Here is an 18,969-nt window from a genome sequence, read left to right as displayed (position 1 = left end):
AGACAGGATTAATCTGGCACAAGACTTTGAAAGGACCAAGATAGCGTGGTCCCAGTTTGTAACTGGGGACACGAAAGCGGACATATTTAGCGGAGAGCCATACCTTGTCTCCGGGAGCAAAAATGGGGGGAATTCTTCTTTTCTTATCGGCAAACCTTTTCATGCGAGATGAAGCCTGTAGAAGAGAATTTTGGGTCTCTTTCCATATGGTGGAAAGATCACGAGTCACTTCATCCACAGCGGGCAAACCAGAGGGCAAGGGAGTAGGGAGGGGGGGAAGAGGGTGACGGCCGTACACCACGAAAAATGGGGATTTAGCAGAAGATTCAGAGACTCTGAAGTTGTATGAGAATTCGGCCCATGGTAGAAGATCTGCCCAGTCATCCTGGCGGGAGGAAACAAAATGCCGTAAATAGTCACCCAGAACCTGGTTAATTCTTTCAACTTGCCCATTGGATTGAGGATGATAAGCAGAAGAGAAGTTTAATTTAATCTTGAGTTGTTTACAGAGGGCCCTCCAGAATTTTGACACGAATTGGACGCCTCTATCCGAGACGATCTGCGTGGGCAAACCGTGAAGACGTAAAATGTGTACAAAAAATTGTTTAGCCAACTGAGGCGCTGAAGGAAGACCAGGAAGAGGAATAAAATGTGCCATCTTGGAAAATCGATCAACGACCACCCAAACAACAGTGTTGCCACGGGATGGGGGTAGGTCTGTAATAAAGTCCATACCAATCAGAGACCAAGGCTGTTCGGGGACAGGCAGAGGATGAAGGAGACCAGCAGGCTTCTGGCGAGGAGTCTTATCCCGGGCACAGACAGTACAGGCCCGCACAAAATCAACAACATCCGTCTCCAGAGTCGGCCACCAATAGAAACGAGAGATGAGTTGCAAGGACTTTTTGATGCCCGCATGGCCTGCGAGGTGGGAGGAGTGACCCCATTTGAGAATCCCGAGACGTTGGCGTGGAGAAACGAAGGTCTTCCCTGGAGGAGTTTGCCTGATGGAGGCTGGAGAAGTGGAAATCAGACAGTCAGGAGGAATGATGTGTTGCGGAGAGACCTCTACTTCCGAGGCATCCGAGGAACGAGAGAGAGCATCGGCCCTAATGTTCTTGTCGGCAGGGCGAAAATGAATTTCAAAGTTAAAACGGGCAAAGAACAACGACCACCTGGCCTGGCGAGGATTCAGCCGTTGGGCAGACTGGAGATAGGAGAGATTTTTGTGATCGGTGTAAATGATAACTGGAAATTTTGATCCCTCCAGAAGATGCCTCCATTCCTCAAGTGCCAATTTAATGGCCAGTAGTTCTCGATCCCCGATGGAGTAGTTCCTCTCCGCCGGAGAGAAGGTCCTAGAAAAAAAACCACAAGTAACAGCATGCCCGGAAGAATTTTTTTGTAGAAGAACCGCTCCAGCTCCCACTGAGGAGGCATCAACCTCCAATAGGAAGGGTTTAGATGGGTCAGGTCTGGAGAGCACGGGAGCGGAAGAAAAGGCAGACTTGAGCCGTTTAAATGCGTCTTCCGCTTGGGGAGACCAGGACTTAGGATTGGCATTCTTCTTGGTTAAAGCCACGATAGGAGCCACAATAGTGGAAAAATGTGGAATGAATTGTCTGTAATAATTGGCGAACCCCAAAAAACGTTGGATAGCACGGAGTCCGGAGGGGCGTGGCCAATCTAAGACGGCAGAGAGTTTATCTGGGTCCATTTGTAGTCCCTGGCCAGAGACCAAGTATCCTAGGAAAGGAAGAGATTGACATTCAGAGACATTTCTCCATTTTGGCATAAAGTTGATTGTCTCGAAGTCTCTGAAGAACCATGCGGACATGCTGGCGGTGTTCTTCTAAGTTGGCAGAAAAAATCAGAATATCGTCCAGATACACAACAACACAGGAATATAAAAGATCACGAAAAATTTCATTAACAAAGTCTTGGAAGACGGCAGGGGCGTTGCACAGGCCAAAGGGCATGACCAGATACTCAAAGTGTCCATCTCTGGTGTTAAATGCGGTTTTCCATTCGTCCCCCTCCCTGATGCGGATGAGATTATAAGCACCTCTTAAGTCCAGTTTGGTAAAGATGTGGGCACCTTGAAGGCGATCAAAGAGTTCTGAGATAAGAGGTAGGGGGTAGCGGTTCTTTACCGTGATTTTATTAAGTCCGCGGTAGTCAATGCAAGGACGTAGGGAGCCATCTTTTTTGGACACAAAGAAAAATCCAGCTCCGGCAGGAGAGGAGGATTTGCGGATAAACCCCTTTTTTAAATTTTCCTGGATGTATTCAGACATAGCAAGAGTCTCTGGGGCGGACAGAGGATAAATTCTGCCCCGGGGTGGAGTAGTGCCCGGGAGGAGGTCAATAGGACAGTCATAAGGCCTGTGAGGAGGTAAAGTCTCAGCTTGCTTTTTGCAAAATACGTCAGCATAGTCCATATAAGCCTTAGGGAGACCGGTTACAGGGGGAACCACAGGGTCACGGCAGGGAGTACTGGGAACCGGTTTAAGACAGTCCTTGAAACAAGAAGTACCCCAGCTCTTGATCTCTCCTGTGGACCAATCAAGGGTTGGGGAATGGCGTTGAAGCCACGGTAGTCCAAGGAGAATTTCGGAAGTGCAATTGGAGAGGACCAAAAACTAAATTTTTTCGTGATGAGGTCCGATGCACATTAGGAGGGGTTCCGTGCGGTAACGCACGGTACAGTCCAATCTTTCATTGTTAACACAATTGATGTAGAGGGGTCTGGCGAGACTGGTCACCGGGATGTTGAACCTGTTGATGAGAGAGGCCAAAATAAAATTTCCTGCAGATCCGGAATCCAAGAAGGCCATAGTAGAGAAGGAGAAGGTAGAGGCAGATATCCGCACAGGCACAGTAAGGCGTGGAGAAGCAGAGTTGACATCAAGAACTGTCTCACCTTTGTGCGGAGTCAGCGTACGTCTTTCCAGGCGGGGAGGACGGATAGGACAATCCTTCAGGAAGTGTTCGGTACCGGCACAGTACAGGCAAAGATTCTCCATGCTGCGTCGTGTCCTCTCTTGAGGTGTCAAGCGAGACCGGTCAACTTGCATAGCCTCCACGGCGGGAGGCACAGGAACGGATTGCAGAGGACCAGAGGAGAGAGGAGCCGGGGAGAAAAAATGCCTCGTGCGAACAAAGTCCATATCCTGGCGGAGCTCCTGACGCCTTTCGGAAAAACGCATGTCAATGCGAGTGGCTAGATGAATGAGTTCATGCAGGTTAGCAGGAATTTCTCGTGCGGCCAGAACATCTTTAATGTTGCTGGATAGGCCTTTTTTAAAGGTCGCGCAGAGGGCCTCATTATTCCAGGATAATTCGGAAGCAAGAGTACGGAATTGGATGGCGTACTCGCCAACGGAAGAATTACCCTGGACCAGGTTCAGCAGGGCAGTCTCAGCAGAAGAGGCTCGGGCAGGTTCCTCAAAGACACTTCGAATTTCCGAGAAGAAGGAGTGTACAGAGGCAGTGACGGGGTCATTGCGGTCCCAGAGCGGTGTGGCCCATGACAGAGCTTTCCCAGACAGAAGGCTGACTACGAAAGCCACCTTAGACCTTTCAGTAGGAAACTGGTCCGACATCATCTCCAAGTGCAGGGAACATTGTGAAAGAAAGCCACGGCAAAACTTAGAGTCCCCATCAAATTTATCCGGCAAGGATAGTCGTAGGCCGGAAGCGGCCACTCGCTGCGGAGGAGGTGCAGGAGCTGGCGGAGGAGATGATTGCTGAAGCTGTGGTAGTAGTTGCTGTAGCATCACGGTCAGTTGAGACAGCTGGTGGCCTTGTTGCGCTATCTGTTGCGACTGCTGGGCAACCACCGTGGTGAGGTCGGCGACAGCTGGTAGTGGAACTTCAGCGGGATCCATGGCCGGATCTACTGTCACGATACGGCTGGCAGGAGGTGGATCCTCTGTGCCAGAGAGGGATTGGCGTGGACCGTGCTAGTGGACCGGTTCTAAGTTACTACTGGTATTCACCAGAGCCCGCCGCAAAGCGGGATGGTCTTGCAGCGGCGGTAGTAACCAGGTCGTATCCACTAGCAACGGCTCAACCTCTCTGACTGCTGAAGATAGGCGCGGTACAAGGGAGTAGACAAGAGCAAGGTCGGACGTAGCAGAAGGTCGGGGCAGGCAGCAAGGATCGTAGTCAGGGGCAACGGCAGGAGGTCTGGAACACAGGCTAGGAACACACAAGGAAACGCTTTCACTGGCACAATGGCAACAAGATCCGGCGAGGGAGTGCAGGGGAAGTGAGGTATAAATAGGGAGTGCACAGGTGAACACACTGATTGAACCAACTGCGCCAATCAGCGGCGCAGTGGCCCTTTAAATCGCAGAGACCCGGCGCGCGCGCGCCCTAGGGAGCGGGGCCGCGCGCGCCGGGACAGGACCGACGGAGAGCGAGTCAGGTACGGGAGCCGGGGTGCGCATCGCGAGCGGGCGCCACCCGCATCGCGAATCGCATCCCGGCTGGGAGAGGAATCGCAGCGCACCCGGTCAGCAGATCTGACCGGGGCGCTGCAGTTGCGAGGATGTTGCGAGCGCTCCGGGGAGGAGCGGGGACCCGGAGCGCTCGGCGTAACAGTATGTCCAATGCATGGGGGTAACATTTGCCTATGTATACTGTTTTTGATCAGTATGAATTTGATATTATTATGCAGTCACTTGGTGGTGTTTTTTTTTGCATTTTCTGCACCTATTTGTGTGCTACTATAAAACACTGGCACATTTGAACCACTTGAATGGCACACTGCAGTGCGCTGCAGCTGCTTTCAGAACACTTTGGAATGTTGTAGCAGAGTACTAACCCACGGCTTTCGTTAGTATATTCATGATGGGGGTAGGCTCGACGGAAAATATGGAGCAGGCAGGGGAGCTAGGGGAGCTAGGCGAGCCAGCTCCCCACCTCCATTGCGCAGAGTTGTGCAATGCAGCTGAAATATTAACCTGCAATAACTCTTTAAATACTGCTCGGATTCAAGTAAGTGTGGACTTTTTGTAAGCTGTTCACTTGCACTATAACCAAATTTATTGGATTCTCTTTAAGTGAATATTCAGATTCTCCTTAAGTGAAGATTCCATATACCCATCAAGTGTTGCAATGGGGATAGTGCACTAGGTAGTACAATCTAATGATAAGGAGCTATTCCTCCTCAATTGGCTGTAAAAGACAAGGCATCTTGTTTAATTCTAGGCCCCAAAAATACCTGGTAATGTAGATTAGTTAAGATGTAGTATTATCCATTAACCATATGAGGCAACTATGCAAAACAAAAGGACATGAGGTAGTCAAACCAGATTTTCAGACCTAAAGATGACCATACACCTTCAATAGCTGCCAACCCACCATTCAACAGCTATCACTCAAGATCCTATGGAGTCAGAGCTGGTTTTAGACTAAGTTTGTCCCTGGGCAAAAGTTAAAAAGAGGGCCCCCAGATTTCGTTACCAAAGATCACCATGTTGTGCTTCCTGAATTGTGCTGCATCTTTGCTAATGTGAGTAAATGATATTGTGCTGCAAACCCCAAATGACTGTGACTACAACATGACAAATATAATAATTCCATCCATGAATTTGTGGCTGCGGCAATTGGGGGGGTCACAACATTACCCTATTTAGTGCAAATGAGTTCAGCTCCCCCTCCCCCCCCTGCAAGAACGCAGTGCACAGACAACTGTGGAGCAAGTGCAACTTGTAAGGAAACGCGTAGATAAATTCAGCGCAAATCAGTTCTTGCTCTCTAGTGGGTTTTTAAACACTTAAAACAGCATCATAAAATGTATGGTCACAGGAAGCCACAGAAAACCATACATTTTATGATGCCTTTTTAAAGGGGTACTCCGCCCCTGTTCGCTCTGTGCTTAATGACGGGCGATACAGGGGAAGGAGCAGCGTGACGCCATGGCTCCGCCCCTTGTGACATCACGGCCCACCCCCTTAATGCAAGTCTATGGCTGGGGGCGTGACAACCGCAACGCCCCCTCCCATAGACCTGTATTGAGGGGGCGGGCCGTGACATAATGAGGGGCGGAGCCGTGACGTAACGATGCTCTGGCCCCTGTATTGCCCGTCATTACGTGCAGAGCAAACTCGCTCTGTGCAGTAATGATAGCGTGGTGCAGCAGCGGCGATCCCGGTGGTCCCCAGCAGCGGGACCCCGGCGATCTGACATCTTATCCCCTATCCTTTGGATAGGGGATAAGATGTCTAGGGGCGGAGTACCCCTTTAAGCGTTTGATTAACCACCTAAAGATTTGCTTAGGATTTCTCTTCGTGTGACCACATTTACTTACAATAGCTGAGATCCAACATGATTCAGGGAGAAAAACATGGCGATCTTTGACTGTGCAACCCATTTTTGCCATGTAGCCCTAGCCTAATAGTGTCACCTCATTCTTTATACAGTGATAGTCACTGCACATATACTATAACATTGATCTTCTCAGTGCTGCCTATCAGTGAAATTGCCGACATATACTATAAAAGTGATCTTCGCAGTGCTGCCTGTCAGTAACAGCACCCTAATATACTATATAACAGTGATCTTCTCAGTGCTGCCTGTCAGTAAAAGCGCCCACATATACTATAACAGTGATCTTTTCAGTGCTGCCTGTCAGTAATAGTGCCCACATATACTATAACAGTGATCGTCTCAGTGCTGCCTATCAGTAATAGCGCCCACATATACTATAACAGTGATCTTCTCAGTGCTGCCTGTCAGTAATAGCACCCACATATACTATATAACAGTGATCTTATCAGTGCTGCCTGTCAGTAATAGCGCCCACATATACTACATATACTATGACAGTGATCTTCTCAGTGCTGGCTGTCAGTAATAGCGCTCATTTTATTTTTTACACAGTAATAGTTTTCCACTTAATGCCCCACACTGTAATAATGCCTCCATTGTGCCTCTAATAATGCCCACTTTCTGCTCCTTACTGTACTACAGATCACGCTGCCAAAAAATGTCCCTCATATAGCCCCATATACGGAAAAATTAGAAAGTTATAGGGGTCAGAATTTTAAACAAACTTATTTTGTTAAAAAGTCTGAGTTTTTTAAAAGCAGTACAATAATAGAAAAGCATGTAACATGGGGATCATTTTAATCATACTGACCATCAGAATAAACAGAACATGTCAGTTTTACCATATACTGTAGTGCACTGCATAAAAACTAAAATCCTCCAAAATTAGCAAAATTGCTGTTTTCTTTTTCAATTTCCACACAAAATAATATTTTTTGGTTGCACTGTACATTTTATGGCAGAATGAAAAGTGTTATTACAAAATACAATTGGTGGTGCAAAAAACAAGCCCCATATGGTTCTGTGGATGAAAGTTATGGCAAAAATCTAAATTAGCTCAAGGGGTTAAAATTTTAGATCCCCCCCACACAATATCTTTTACTGGTTCCACACTGGCTAGGCAGCGATATATGGGATGTAATTCTATATTTTAAAGTGCAACTGTCATGAAATAGTCCCCCATAAACTATTTCCAAGATGACACAGTCGTTTACAATTGTAGACAACACCTTGGGAATAGTTTATGGGGGACTATTTAATGACAGTTGCCCTTTAACACACACCCCCCCTCCATACTTTCCCCTATTACCTTCTCCTTTCTTTATCCATTGCACAGAGCCCATACACAGCACAGACTTACTATGTATCTTCCAAGACCTGGGATGACATCATCAGGAGTCCTAACCTATAGGATTCACCGCAGGTCCTAGCAGATACATAGTAAGTCTGAGTGTGATGTCTATGGGCTCTGTGCAGCCCGGAGAGCTTTAGGAATATACTCACACTACTGTATTTTACAGCCCTTTTGGGCAAATTGCAGAAAAATGCAGTAGTGTTAGTATAGACCTAAAGATTTTCAGGGGGGCCCCCTTTAGGATGGGGGCCCTGGGCAACTGCCCGAGTTGCCGCCCCCCTAACGCCAGCCCAGTTTGGAGTTGGTTTATTTATTTGAGAACAAAAAGGTAAGGCAGTTGAAATTTAACATTCCCAATCACGGCGGTCCTCATACATATTGGTCAGTTGGCCAGTCCCACCAAAGTCATTAAGTTCAGCTGTTGTTTTACTTCAGTTTTGGGCACTTTTAGACTATACAGTCTGACAGAGCTTCTTTGGCTCTTTTAAGATATAAAACGTAGGGTTTTTGGGGGGTAGAATTGGAGCTATTAGTACCATTGCTACAATCAGTACATACACAAATATGCAGAATTCCTTTTTAATTATAGCAATGATGCCTCAAATGATGCCTCAGACATTAATGCCACAAATGATGCCTCAAGCAGTGCCCATGCCCCAACCAATGGTGCATTCTGTGGACCCTACACAGTTAGCTGCACAACAACAAGCATTTATACAGCAACAGGCCCTGCTTTTGGTGAGTACCCTTTTCTGTATATGTCAGTACTGTACTCTGGGATACCCTGTCTTGTCTATATTGTGTGCCTATGGTTAGATATTCTGGTTATAGTCCTTCTGTTTTTTTATAGGCCCAACAGATGACACTCCAAGCAACAATGCTGTCTCAACAGCAACAACAAAATTTGCCTAATACTACCAGAGCACATTCTCCCCCTCCTAAACTGACTCCGAAGCCTGCACCAAAACCAGAAGCAGCACCAAAATTATCCGCTACCCCTGTACCTTTACCAAGTCCAAAAGCAGTCCCTGACCCACCTCTAGCCCCTTCTTCAAAACAAGCTCCAACATCTAGCCCTCCTCCTCAAGTACCTAAGCCAGAGCCACCGAAGCTGCAAACTCCAGTAGAGGTAATACATCAAAACAAAATGCTCAGTAGCAGCAAACGTGACACAATATGTTATTACATTTAAAGGGGCCCACCAACAGTTGTCATGAGAACAAAGGATTGGGTATGTTGAAATCCAACATACCTAAGAGCCCTATTACTCAGGGCGATTATTGGCTGAACAAGCTGATATCACCCTGTATAATAAGGGCAACGATCAACTGACGAATGAGCTAATCTCCCTTCATTGACTGGTCGGACTGTTTTGGGACATCTCCCAGTATAATAGGGGATTTGCAGCAGACGGCTAATTGATGCAAAGGGACGAACAAATGATCCAGCGACCACTCCCCGCACAATGCTCGAGCCATGTGGAGCTCTGTAAATAAAAACGAGATCTGGCCTAGTTTACAGGGCAGTTTGGGCCTTTTAATTTGACCCTATTCCTTCTTTACCCCAACATTTCCTGTTAGAAACACCCCCTACACATAAGATAGTCTGCTTACATTACTCTTATGTGTATGGGCATTTAAAAAAGTAAGTTCCAGGACACAATGACAGTATGTGAGACCCAGCCCACAACTGGACACATCCTATGTACCAACATAGGAGGAAAAAACTGACATAGCAATATTTTAGCTTTTTCCACATGTTTATGCGTTTACAAAAAATGAGTTGTATATAACTTTGCGCATAATTATGGAATCCCCACATCGCTCAGCTTTTTAGTTTCATAGCAAATACTCAATATACAAGTATGGCACAAAACAATATCTCAGAGTCGTTTTTAAAACAATAATGCATCTTTCAAAGAGCATAAGGCATTAAAGGGGTACTCCGGCCCCAAGACATCTTATCCCCTATCCAAAGGAGAGGGGATAAGATGTCTGATTGAGTGGGTCCCGCCACTGGGGACCCCCGCAATCTAGCATGCAGCACCCACCTGGAAGTGCTGGAGGCTCTCAGGGTTATGCCTCCAGACCATGGGGAAGGAGTATCGTGACGACACGACTCAGCCCCCGTGTGACATCACGCCATGCCCCCTCAATGCAAGTCTATGGGAGGGGGCGTCACGCGCGTTACAATCACGCCGGCACATGGCCCCGCCTCCAAAACTCACTACATACATAGGGCTGCCGCTGGAAAGCACTGTGTGTATAGTGAGCGAGGAATACGCAGCGTATTTCCTGCTGCTGCCGCAAATTTTGCACAGCATGAAATACGCTGCGTATACGCCAGGTGGGAACGCACCTTAAGACGCAACAAAAGCTATGAAAGAGTTAATATCATCTAGTATATAAGATCCTCCCTTACTTTGCTTCCCTGATGAAACCGTGCAAGCGCAGGGAAACACGTTGCATTGTTTTAAATAAACCCTTTATTAACCACCTGTGTGCATCCCTGGTCGGCGCCGCTGAAACCCACCACCTCTTGGAAGTTTTCACTTGGTATTGCTATACAGGTTTGTATGGCACGTTTATGAAACCTCTGCTTTTCTTCAATCTCTAAAGTTACTGATTTAAAATTTGTTATATTTGGTTACACTGTGATCACAATTATGATTTGTTCATTACAAGTCTATTGATCACATGGTTTGGCCACCATATTGAATTGCGCATCTTCTTCTCTGAAACAGTTTGTTAGAATAACTTAGAATTTAGCAGACATGTTCATGGTTACCTCCTGTACCAAGGTTGTTAAAGCTGGTTCATTTGCATAATAAATATGGCTGCCGCTCGCCAACAACATTTAGAATAATGATATGCAGTTTTGTTAAATGTTTGTAATATGTAGACTGTTAATCTAAAATTTCTATTTCTTTGCATAATATTAGATTACTCACATTCTGTACCACAGTTGATCACCAGATTTGGCAGCCGTATTGGATTGCGCAACATTCTGCATACGTGGTTTTCTCTGTAATTACTGGTCAGAAAAATATGAAAATTAGCACACATGTTCGTGAATACATACTGTATCACTAGTGATCACCAGATTTGGCGGCCATATTGGATTGCGCAATATTCTGAAAACATTGTTTTCTCTAAAATTGCTGGTCAGAACTGTGCGAAAATTAGCACACGTTCATGATTACTTTCTGTACCACATTTGATCACATGGTTTGGCCACTGTTAGGGGTGATATGAGAAAATGTCCCCCAAAATTTGTAACCCCATATTTAGACGCAAAGTGCCCTGCGGGTGCACTACAATGCTCAGAATAAAAGGATCAAAATTTGGCTTTTGGAGAGAGAATTTGGCTGGAATTGAAGTCGGAGGCCATGTGCGTTTACAAAGCTCCCATGGTGCCAGAACAGCAGAAACCCTCACATGTGATCCCATTTTGGAAACTTCACCCTTCACGGAATGTAATGTAACAAAGGGTGCAGTGAGCATTTACACCCCACTGGCGCTTGACAGATTTTTTGGCAAAGTGGGCTGTGCAAATGAAAAATTAAACACCTGTGGGGTGTAAATACTTACTGCACCCTTATTACCTTGCTTGAGGGGTGAAGTTTCCAATCAGGGTCACATGTGAGTGTTTTTTTATTTTTCTTTTTTTTGCCTTTATAACGGAACCGCTGCAACTATTAGCCACCCCTGTGAAAATTACCAATTTAGGCCTCAAATGTACATTATGTCAGAAATGCTGTAATGCAATTGCATTCCAATTAAAGATGAGCAAAGTTACAGTGATTCGATTCATCACGAACTTCTCGACTCGGCGGTTGCTGCTTTAGTTTGCATAAATTAGTTCAGCTTTCAGGTGCTCCGGAGGGCTGGAGACTCTCTCTTAGGACTGTATCCACCTTTTCCAGCCCACCGGAGAACCTGAAAGCTGAACTAATTTATGCAAACTAAAGTCAGCAACCGCCGAGCCGAGAAGTTCGTGACGAATCGAATCACTGTAACTTCGCTCATCTCTAATTACAATACAAATCACCAATTTGGGCCACAAATGTACATTGTGTGCTCCCACTCCTCAGCCATGCTTAGCATCCACATATGGGGAATTTCCATAATTGGGAGAAATAGCGTTAAAAATTTGGGGGGTCTTTTTCTCCTTGTGAAAATTAAAAGTATGGGGCAAGATGAGCATGTAAGTGTAATTTTTTTTTTATACTAACATGCTGGTGTAGCCCTAAACTTTTCCTTGTCATAAGGGGTAAAAAGAGAAAAGCTACCCTAAACTGTTGCCCCCGGAGGGCCGCAAACCTCCAGCTGTTGCAAATCTACAACTCTCAGCATGCACTGACAGACTGTACATGCTGGGAGTTGTATTTTTGCCACAGCTGGAGGACATGGGTTGGGAAACACTGAGTTAGGTAACAGACCCTAACTCAGTGTTTCTCAACCAGGGTTCCTCCAGCTGTTGCAAAACTACAACTCACAGCATGCACTGACAGCAGAAGGGAATACTCTGAGTTGTAGTTATGCCACAGCTTGAGGCACACAACTGCAATTTCCAGCATGCCCTGTAGCTGTCCGCGCATGTACAGTTATGCACGATCTCGAAGGCACCGGTTTAGAGGTCGAGTTGTAGTTTTGCAAGACTTGGAGGGTCACAGTTTGGAGATCACTGCACAGTAATTACCAAAATGTGGCCCTTCAGATCTTGCAAAACTACAAATCCTAGCATTCCCAGACAGCAAACGGACTGGAAATGCCATAATTCACCAGTCAGAATGGACACTGCCACGGGATGCCTTGCAAAACTGCAAATCCCAGCATGCCCAGAAAGCAAACGGCCTGGGAATGCCGTGATTCACCGGTCAGAATTGACACTGTCACAGGATGCCTGCTGATCTATATCAACAGTCATCCCATTTAGATGACTGCCCGGCGAGCAGTCGTGTTCAGAAATACCAAGGGCATACAGGTATGCCCTTGGTCCCTAAAGATCTATTTCAAGAATCAAAAAACAGGCATTTTTTCTTCCAAAGACAGCGCCCTCCTTGTCTCCACTTTGGGTGTGGTATTACAACTTGGCTCCATTCACTTCAATGGAAATGAGCTGCAGAACCCCACTCAACCTGGAGACAAACAGCAAGAGGTCTTTGAAATAAAAAAAGGCCTGTTTTTTGATTCATGGAATACCCCTTTAACTACTACAAGGGCATACATGTACGCTTTTTGTCCCCAACAAGTTAAAGATACAAAATATTTTTATTATCATTATCACAACATCCTCTAATAATCTGGGTTTTGTCTCCTATCTAATTTAAACATGAAAAACAAACATGAAAATTAATAAAAAGTAACAAAGACAAAAAAATCTTTAAAAGTTCTTCACTTATCATTAAAGAATTCTTTCTACATGTTGTTTGTAGCCATTAAACATGACACATGAAATTGCAGTTTAAACCTTAGTGACCCTTTAGTCAGACTACGACTAATTCAGTTCATAAATCTTCTAATAACTGAAGAGTCTTTGTTTTTCATATTCTTCCCTCCGATGTCCTATCTTTATTCTGACAAAACATTTGCTGTTCTAAAAATGTAACTTTTACAAATTCTTCTTACATTATATCCCTACATTCATTATATATATATATATATATATATATATATATATATATATATATATATATACTGTCCTTACTTTCATTCTTTTGCTACCTTTTTTTTCCTTTAGCTCACAACTCCCCTTTTATATGATTAGATGCATTTCATCTTTGTATAGGACGATGTTCACTAATTATTATAATTAATTCCTTTTGTGACATGTTTTTTGCAGAATATTCATATATCTGCTTATCTGCAACCACTAAAGATATAGATTCATAAATTGTTGTATGTGGTAACAGCATGATCAAGATTATTATTTGACCATTACAAGTCTATTGGTCACATGGTTTAGCCACCATATTTGGATTGCGCAATATTCTACAAACCTCTTCCTTTCCGAAACCGTTTTTTTAGAATCATTCACAATTTGGCAGACATGTTCATGGTCACCTCCTGTACCATGTTCGTTAAAGCTGAATAATTTGCATAATCATTATAGCCACTGCTAGCCAATCGCTGCAAGCCAATAAGCCCCTGTATTTAAATATCTGTAATATGCACACACTGCTGACCAAAAACGTATGAAACTTAGCACAATGGTAGAGTGCTATTATGTGCTTAATATTTTTTTACATAAAGGTTTTAGGTCACCTGACCAGGCAGCCATCTGTGTTTTATGGTAAATTATTGTTAAAAATTCAAACATCTGCCTCTTTGCAACTGCTAAAGCTACTGATATATAAAATATTGTTTATGATTAGACTGTAATGCAGACTTATGTTTATTACTGGTCTATTGATCATATTGAATTGCAGAATATAAAAAAAAAAAAAAAAAAAAAAAAAAAAAAAACATTTTCTCTTGAACCATTTGTTAGAATAATTATCAATTTGGCACACATGTCTAGGCCTCCTCCTGTACGATGTATGTCTAAATCTCGATTATTTGCAAATGTCACCAAACTCGGCAGCCATTTTTTATTTCATAGGTTTTTAATATTCATAAAATCAGTGAGATACTAACTCAGACATGGTTTTACAAAATTGATTGATCACATCGTTTGGTAGCCATATTGAATTGCACAACATTCTGCAAACAGTTTTCTCTCGAAAATAAGCACACATGTTCACCTTCTCCACCATTGGAAGGGGTGGGCCATCGTGTGCTATACCCCAGCTCTACAGCTTGGCCACCTGTATTGCTACTTGCAGCTATATTTATCTCTTTTCCTACAATTATCTGACAATTAGTAAAGATCTAAACAACTGCAGTCAGCATGATTTATTTCTTAAAGTGTCCATAATCTTCACTGGATCCCTATATATTCAGCTTGGTCAAATGTTTGTGTTCTGAAAGGGGAGGGTAAGCTGCTGCAAGTCTCCTGCTCTGGTGGTAGCTTATTTCCCTAAAAACAAAAGGGCCAGTTGAAATCCAACATGCCTAACACTTTTTTCACCGCGATTTCACTGTGGCGGTCCCGAACAGCGTGACTGAGCAGCCAGGATAGTTTCACTTTCGCTTCAGATGCGGCGGTCAGCTTTGATCGCCGCGTCTGCTGATGTCCTGTATATACAGGGTATAACCACGATTGGTGATGTCCTGTATTAGCCATGGGTCCTGGCCGTTGATGGCCGCCGGGACCACCGCGATATGATGCAGAGTCACCGCGTGACCCTCCAGCATATTGTGTGAGACGGCGCAGGACGTAAATATATGTCCTTTGTCATTAAGGAGTTAAAAAACTCATAAAATCATAACATAGCTTATTTTTTGCGCCACCAATTCTACTTTGTAATGACATCAGTCATTTTACCCAAAATTCTATGACAAAACGGGGAAAAAAATCATTGTGCGACAAAATTGAAGAAAATTTTTTTTTTCCGGTAAAAATGACACCTAATTTTTATTGTATAGGTCCATAAGATTAAAATGATACCCTACTTATATAGGTTTGATTTTGTCATTCTTCTGGAAAAAATCATAACTACATGCATTAAAATTTATACGTTTAAATTTGTCATCTGACCTGTAACTATTTAAATTTTTTTGCATACGGGGCGGTGTGAGGGCTAATTTTTTTGCGCCATGATCTGAAGTTTTTAGCGGTACCATTTTTGTTTTGATTGGACTTTTTGATCGCTTTTTATTCATTTTTTTATGATATAAAAAGTGACCAAAAATACACTATTTTGGACTTTTGATTTTTTTGGGGAGTATGCCATTGACCATGCGGTTTAATTAATGATATATGTTACGCCGAGCGCTCCGGGTCCCCGCTCCTCCCCGGAGCGCTCGCTACACTCTCCCCGCTGCAGCGCTCCGGTCAGATCCACTGACCCGGGGCGCTGCGATTCCGCTTCCAGCCGGGATGCGATTCGCGATGCGGGTAGCGCCCGCTCGCGATGCGCACCCCGGCTCCCGTACCTGACTCGCTCTCCCTCGGTCCTGTCCCGGCGCGCGCGGCCCCGCTCCCTAGGGCGCGCGCGCGCCGGGTCTTTGCGATTTAAAGGGCCACTGCGCCGCTGATTGGCGCAGTGATTCCAATTAGTGTCTTCACCTGTGCACTTCCCTATATCACCTCACTTCCCCTGCACTTCCTTGCCGGATCTTGTTGCCATCGTGCCAGTGAAAGCGTTTCCTTGTGTGTTCCTAGCCTGTGTTCCAGACCTCCTGCCGTTGCCCCTGACTACGATCCTTGCTGCCTGCCCCGACCTTCTGCTACGTCCGACCTTGCTTCTGTCTACTCCCTTGTACCGCGCCTATCTTCAGCAGCCAGAGAGGTGAGCCGTTGCTAGTGGATACGACCTGGTCACTACCGCCGCAGCAAGACCATCCCGCTTTGCGGCGGGCTCTGGTGAAAACCAGTAGTGACTTAGAACCGATCCACTAGCACGGTCCACGCCAATCCCTCTCTGGCACAGAGGATCCACTACCTGCCAGCCGGCATCGTGACAGTAGATCCGGCCATGGATCCCGCTGAAGTTCCTCTGCCAGTTGTCGCTGACCTTACCACGGTGGTCGCCCAGCAGTCACAACAGATAGCGCAACAAGGCCAACAGCTGTCTCAACTGACCGTTATGCTACAGCAGTTACTACCACAGCTTCAGCAGTCATCTCCTCCGCCAGCTCCTGCACCTCCTCCGCAGCGAGTGGCCGCTCCTGGTCTACGCCTATCCTTGCCGGATAAATTTGATGGGGACTCTAAGTTTTGCCGTGGCTTTCTTTCCCAATGTTCCCTGCATCTGGAGATGATGTCGGACCTGTTTCCCACTGAAAGGTCTAAGGTGGCTTTCGTAGTCAGCCTTCTGTCTGGAAAAGCCCTGTCTTGGGCCACACCGCTCTGGGACCGCAATGACCCCGTCACTGCCTCTGTACACTCCTTCTTCTCGGAAATCCGAAGTGTCTTTGAGGAACCTGCCCGAGCCTCTTCTGCTGAGACTGCCCTGTTGAACCTGGTCCAGGGTAATTCTTCCGTTGGCGAGTATGCCGTACAATTCCGTACTCTTGCTTCAGAATTATCCTGGAATAATGAGGCCCTCTGCGCGACCTTTAAAAAAGGCCTATCCAGCAACATTAAAGATGTTCTGGCCGCACGAGAAATTCCTGCTAATCTACATGAACTCATTCACCTAGCCACTCGCATTGACATGCGTTTTTCCGAAAGGCGTCAGGAGCTCCGCCAAGATATGGACTCTGTTCGCACGAGGCGTTTCTTCTCCTCGGCTCCTCTCTCCTCTGGTCCCCTGCAATCCGTTCCTGTGCCTCCCGCCGTGGAGGCTATGCAGCTCGACCGGTCTCGCCTGACACCTCAAGAGAGGACACGACGCCGCATGGAGAACCTCTGCCTGTACTGTGCTAGTACCGAACACTTCCTGAGGGATTGTCCTATCCGTCCTCCCCGCCTGGAAAGACGTACGCTGACTCCGCACAAAGGTGAGACAGTCCTTGATGTCTACTCTGCTTCTCCACGTCTTACTGTGCCTGTGCGGATGTCTGCCTCTGCCTTCTCCTTCTCTACTGTGGCCTTCTTGGACTCTGGATCTGCAGGAAATTTTATTTTGGCCTCCCTCGTCAACAGGTTCAACATCCCAGTGACCAGTCTCGCCAGACCCCTTTACATCAATTGTGTAAACAATGAAAGGTTGGACTGTACCATACGTTTCCGCACGGAGCCCCTTCTAATGAGCATCGGATCTCATCACGAGAGGATTGAACTTTTGGTCCTCCCCAATTGCACCTCGGAAATTCTCCTTGGACTTCCCTGGCTTCAACTTCATTCCCCAACCCTGGATTGGTCCACTGGGGAGATCAAGAGTTGGGGGCCCTCTTGTTCCAAGGACTGTCTAAAACCGGTTCCCAGTAACCCTTGCCGTGACTCTGTGGTTCCTCCAGTAACCGGTCTCCCTAAGGCCTATATGGACTTCGCGGATGTTTTCTGCAAAAAACAAGCTGAGACTCTACCTCCTCACAGGCCTTATGATTGTCCTATCGACCTCCTCCCGGGCACTACTCCACCCCGGGGCAGAATTTATCCTCTCTCTGCCCCAGAGACTCTTGCCATGTCTGAATACGTCCAGGAAAATTTAAAAAAGGGCTTTATCCGTAAATCCTCCTCTCCTGCCGGAGCCGGATTTTTCTTTGTGTCCAAAAAAGATGGCTCCCTACGTCCTTGCATTGACTACCGCGGTCTTAATAAAATCACGGTTAAGAACCGCTACCCCCTACCCCTCATCTCTGAACTCTTTGATCGCCTCCAAGGTGCCCACATCTTTACTAAACTGGACTTAAGAGGTGCCTATAACCTCATCCGCATCAGAGAGGGGGATGAGTGGAAAACGGCATTTAACACCAGAGATGGACACTTTGAGTATCTGGTCATGCCCTTTGGCCTGTGCAACGCCCCTGCTGTCTTCCAAGACTTTGTTAATGAAATTTTTCGTGATCTGTTATACTCCTGTGTTGTTGTATATCTGGACGATATCCTAATTTTTTCTGCCAATCTAGAAGAACACCGCCAGCATGTCCGTATGGTTCTTCAGAGACTTCGTGACAATCAACTCTATGCCAAAATTGAGAAATGTCTGTTTGAATGCCAATCTCTTCCTTTTCTAGGATATTTGGTCTCTGGCCAGGGACTACAAATGGATCCAGACAAACTCTCTGCCGTCTTAGATTGGCCACGCCCCTCCGGACTCCGTGCTATCCAACGCTTTTTGGGGTTCGCCAATTATTACAGGCAATTTATTCCACATTTTTCTACCGTTGTGGCTCCTATCGTGGCTTTAACCAAAAAAAATGCCGATCCCAAGTCTTGGCCTCCTCAAGCGGAAGACGCCTTTAAACGACTCAAGTCTGCCTTTTCTTCGGCTCCCGTGCTCTCCAGACCTGACCCTTCCAAACCCTTCCTATTGGAGGTTGATGCCTCCTCAGTGGGAGCTGGAGCTGTTCTTCTACAAAAAAATTCTTCCGGGCATGCTGTCACTTGTGGGTTTTTTTCTAGGACCTTCTCTCCGGCGGAGAGGAACTACTCCATCGGGGATCGAGAGCTTCTAGCCATTAAATTAGCACTTGAGGAATGGAGGCATCTGCTGGAGGGATCAAGATTTCCAGTTATTATTTACACCGACCACAAGAACCTCTCCTACCTCCAGTCTGCCCAAC

The 18,969-nt window shown here is 45.9% G+C and overlaps 1 protein-coding gene across 1 annotated transcript in view; it reads left to right on the top strand.

Moving 5' to 3' along the window:
- MYO15B (myosin XVB) overlaps positions 1 to 18,969 on the top strand; it is a 203,904-nt gene that overhangs the window by 117,119 nt on the left and 67,816 nt on the right. The window contains exons 25-26 of the mRNA XM_056549601.1: positions 8,283 to 8,431; positions 8,544 to 8,822. Coding sequence (XP_056405576.1) covers positions 8,283 to 8,431; positions 8,544 to 8,822 — 428 coding nt within the window. The remainder of the gene's footprint in view (positions 1 to 8,282; positions 8,432 to 8,543; positions 8,823 to 18,969) is intronic.

The sequence above is a fragment of the Hyla sarda genome, chromosome 13 (genome assembly GCF_029499605.1).
Source record: "Hyla sarda isolate aHylSar1 chromosome 13, aHylSar1.hap1, whole genome shotgun sequence".
In the NCBI taxonomy this organism is placed as follows: domain Eukaryota; kingdom Metazoa; phylum Chordata; class Amphibia; order Anura; family Hylidae; genus Hyla; species Hyla sarda.
Note: the sequence above shows the minus strand (reverse complement) of the source record. Positions and strands in the feature narration are given on the sequence as shown.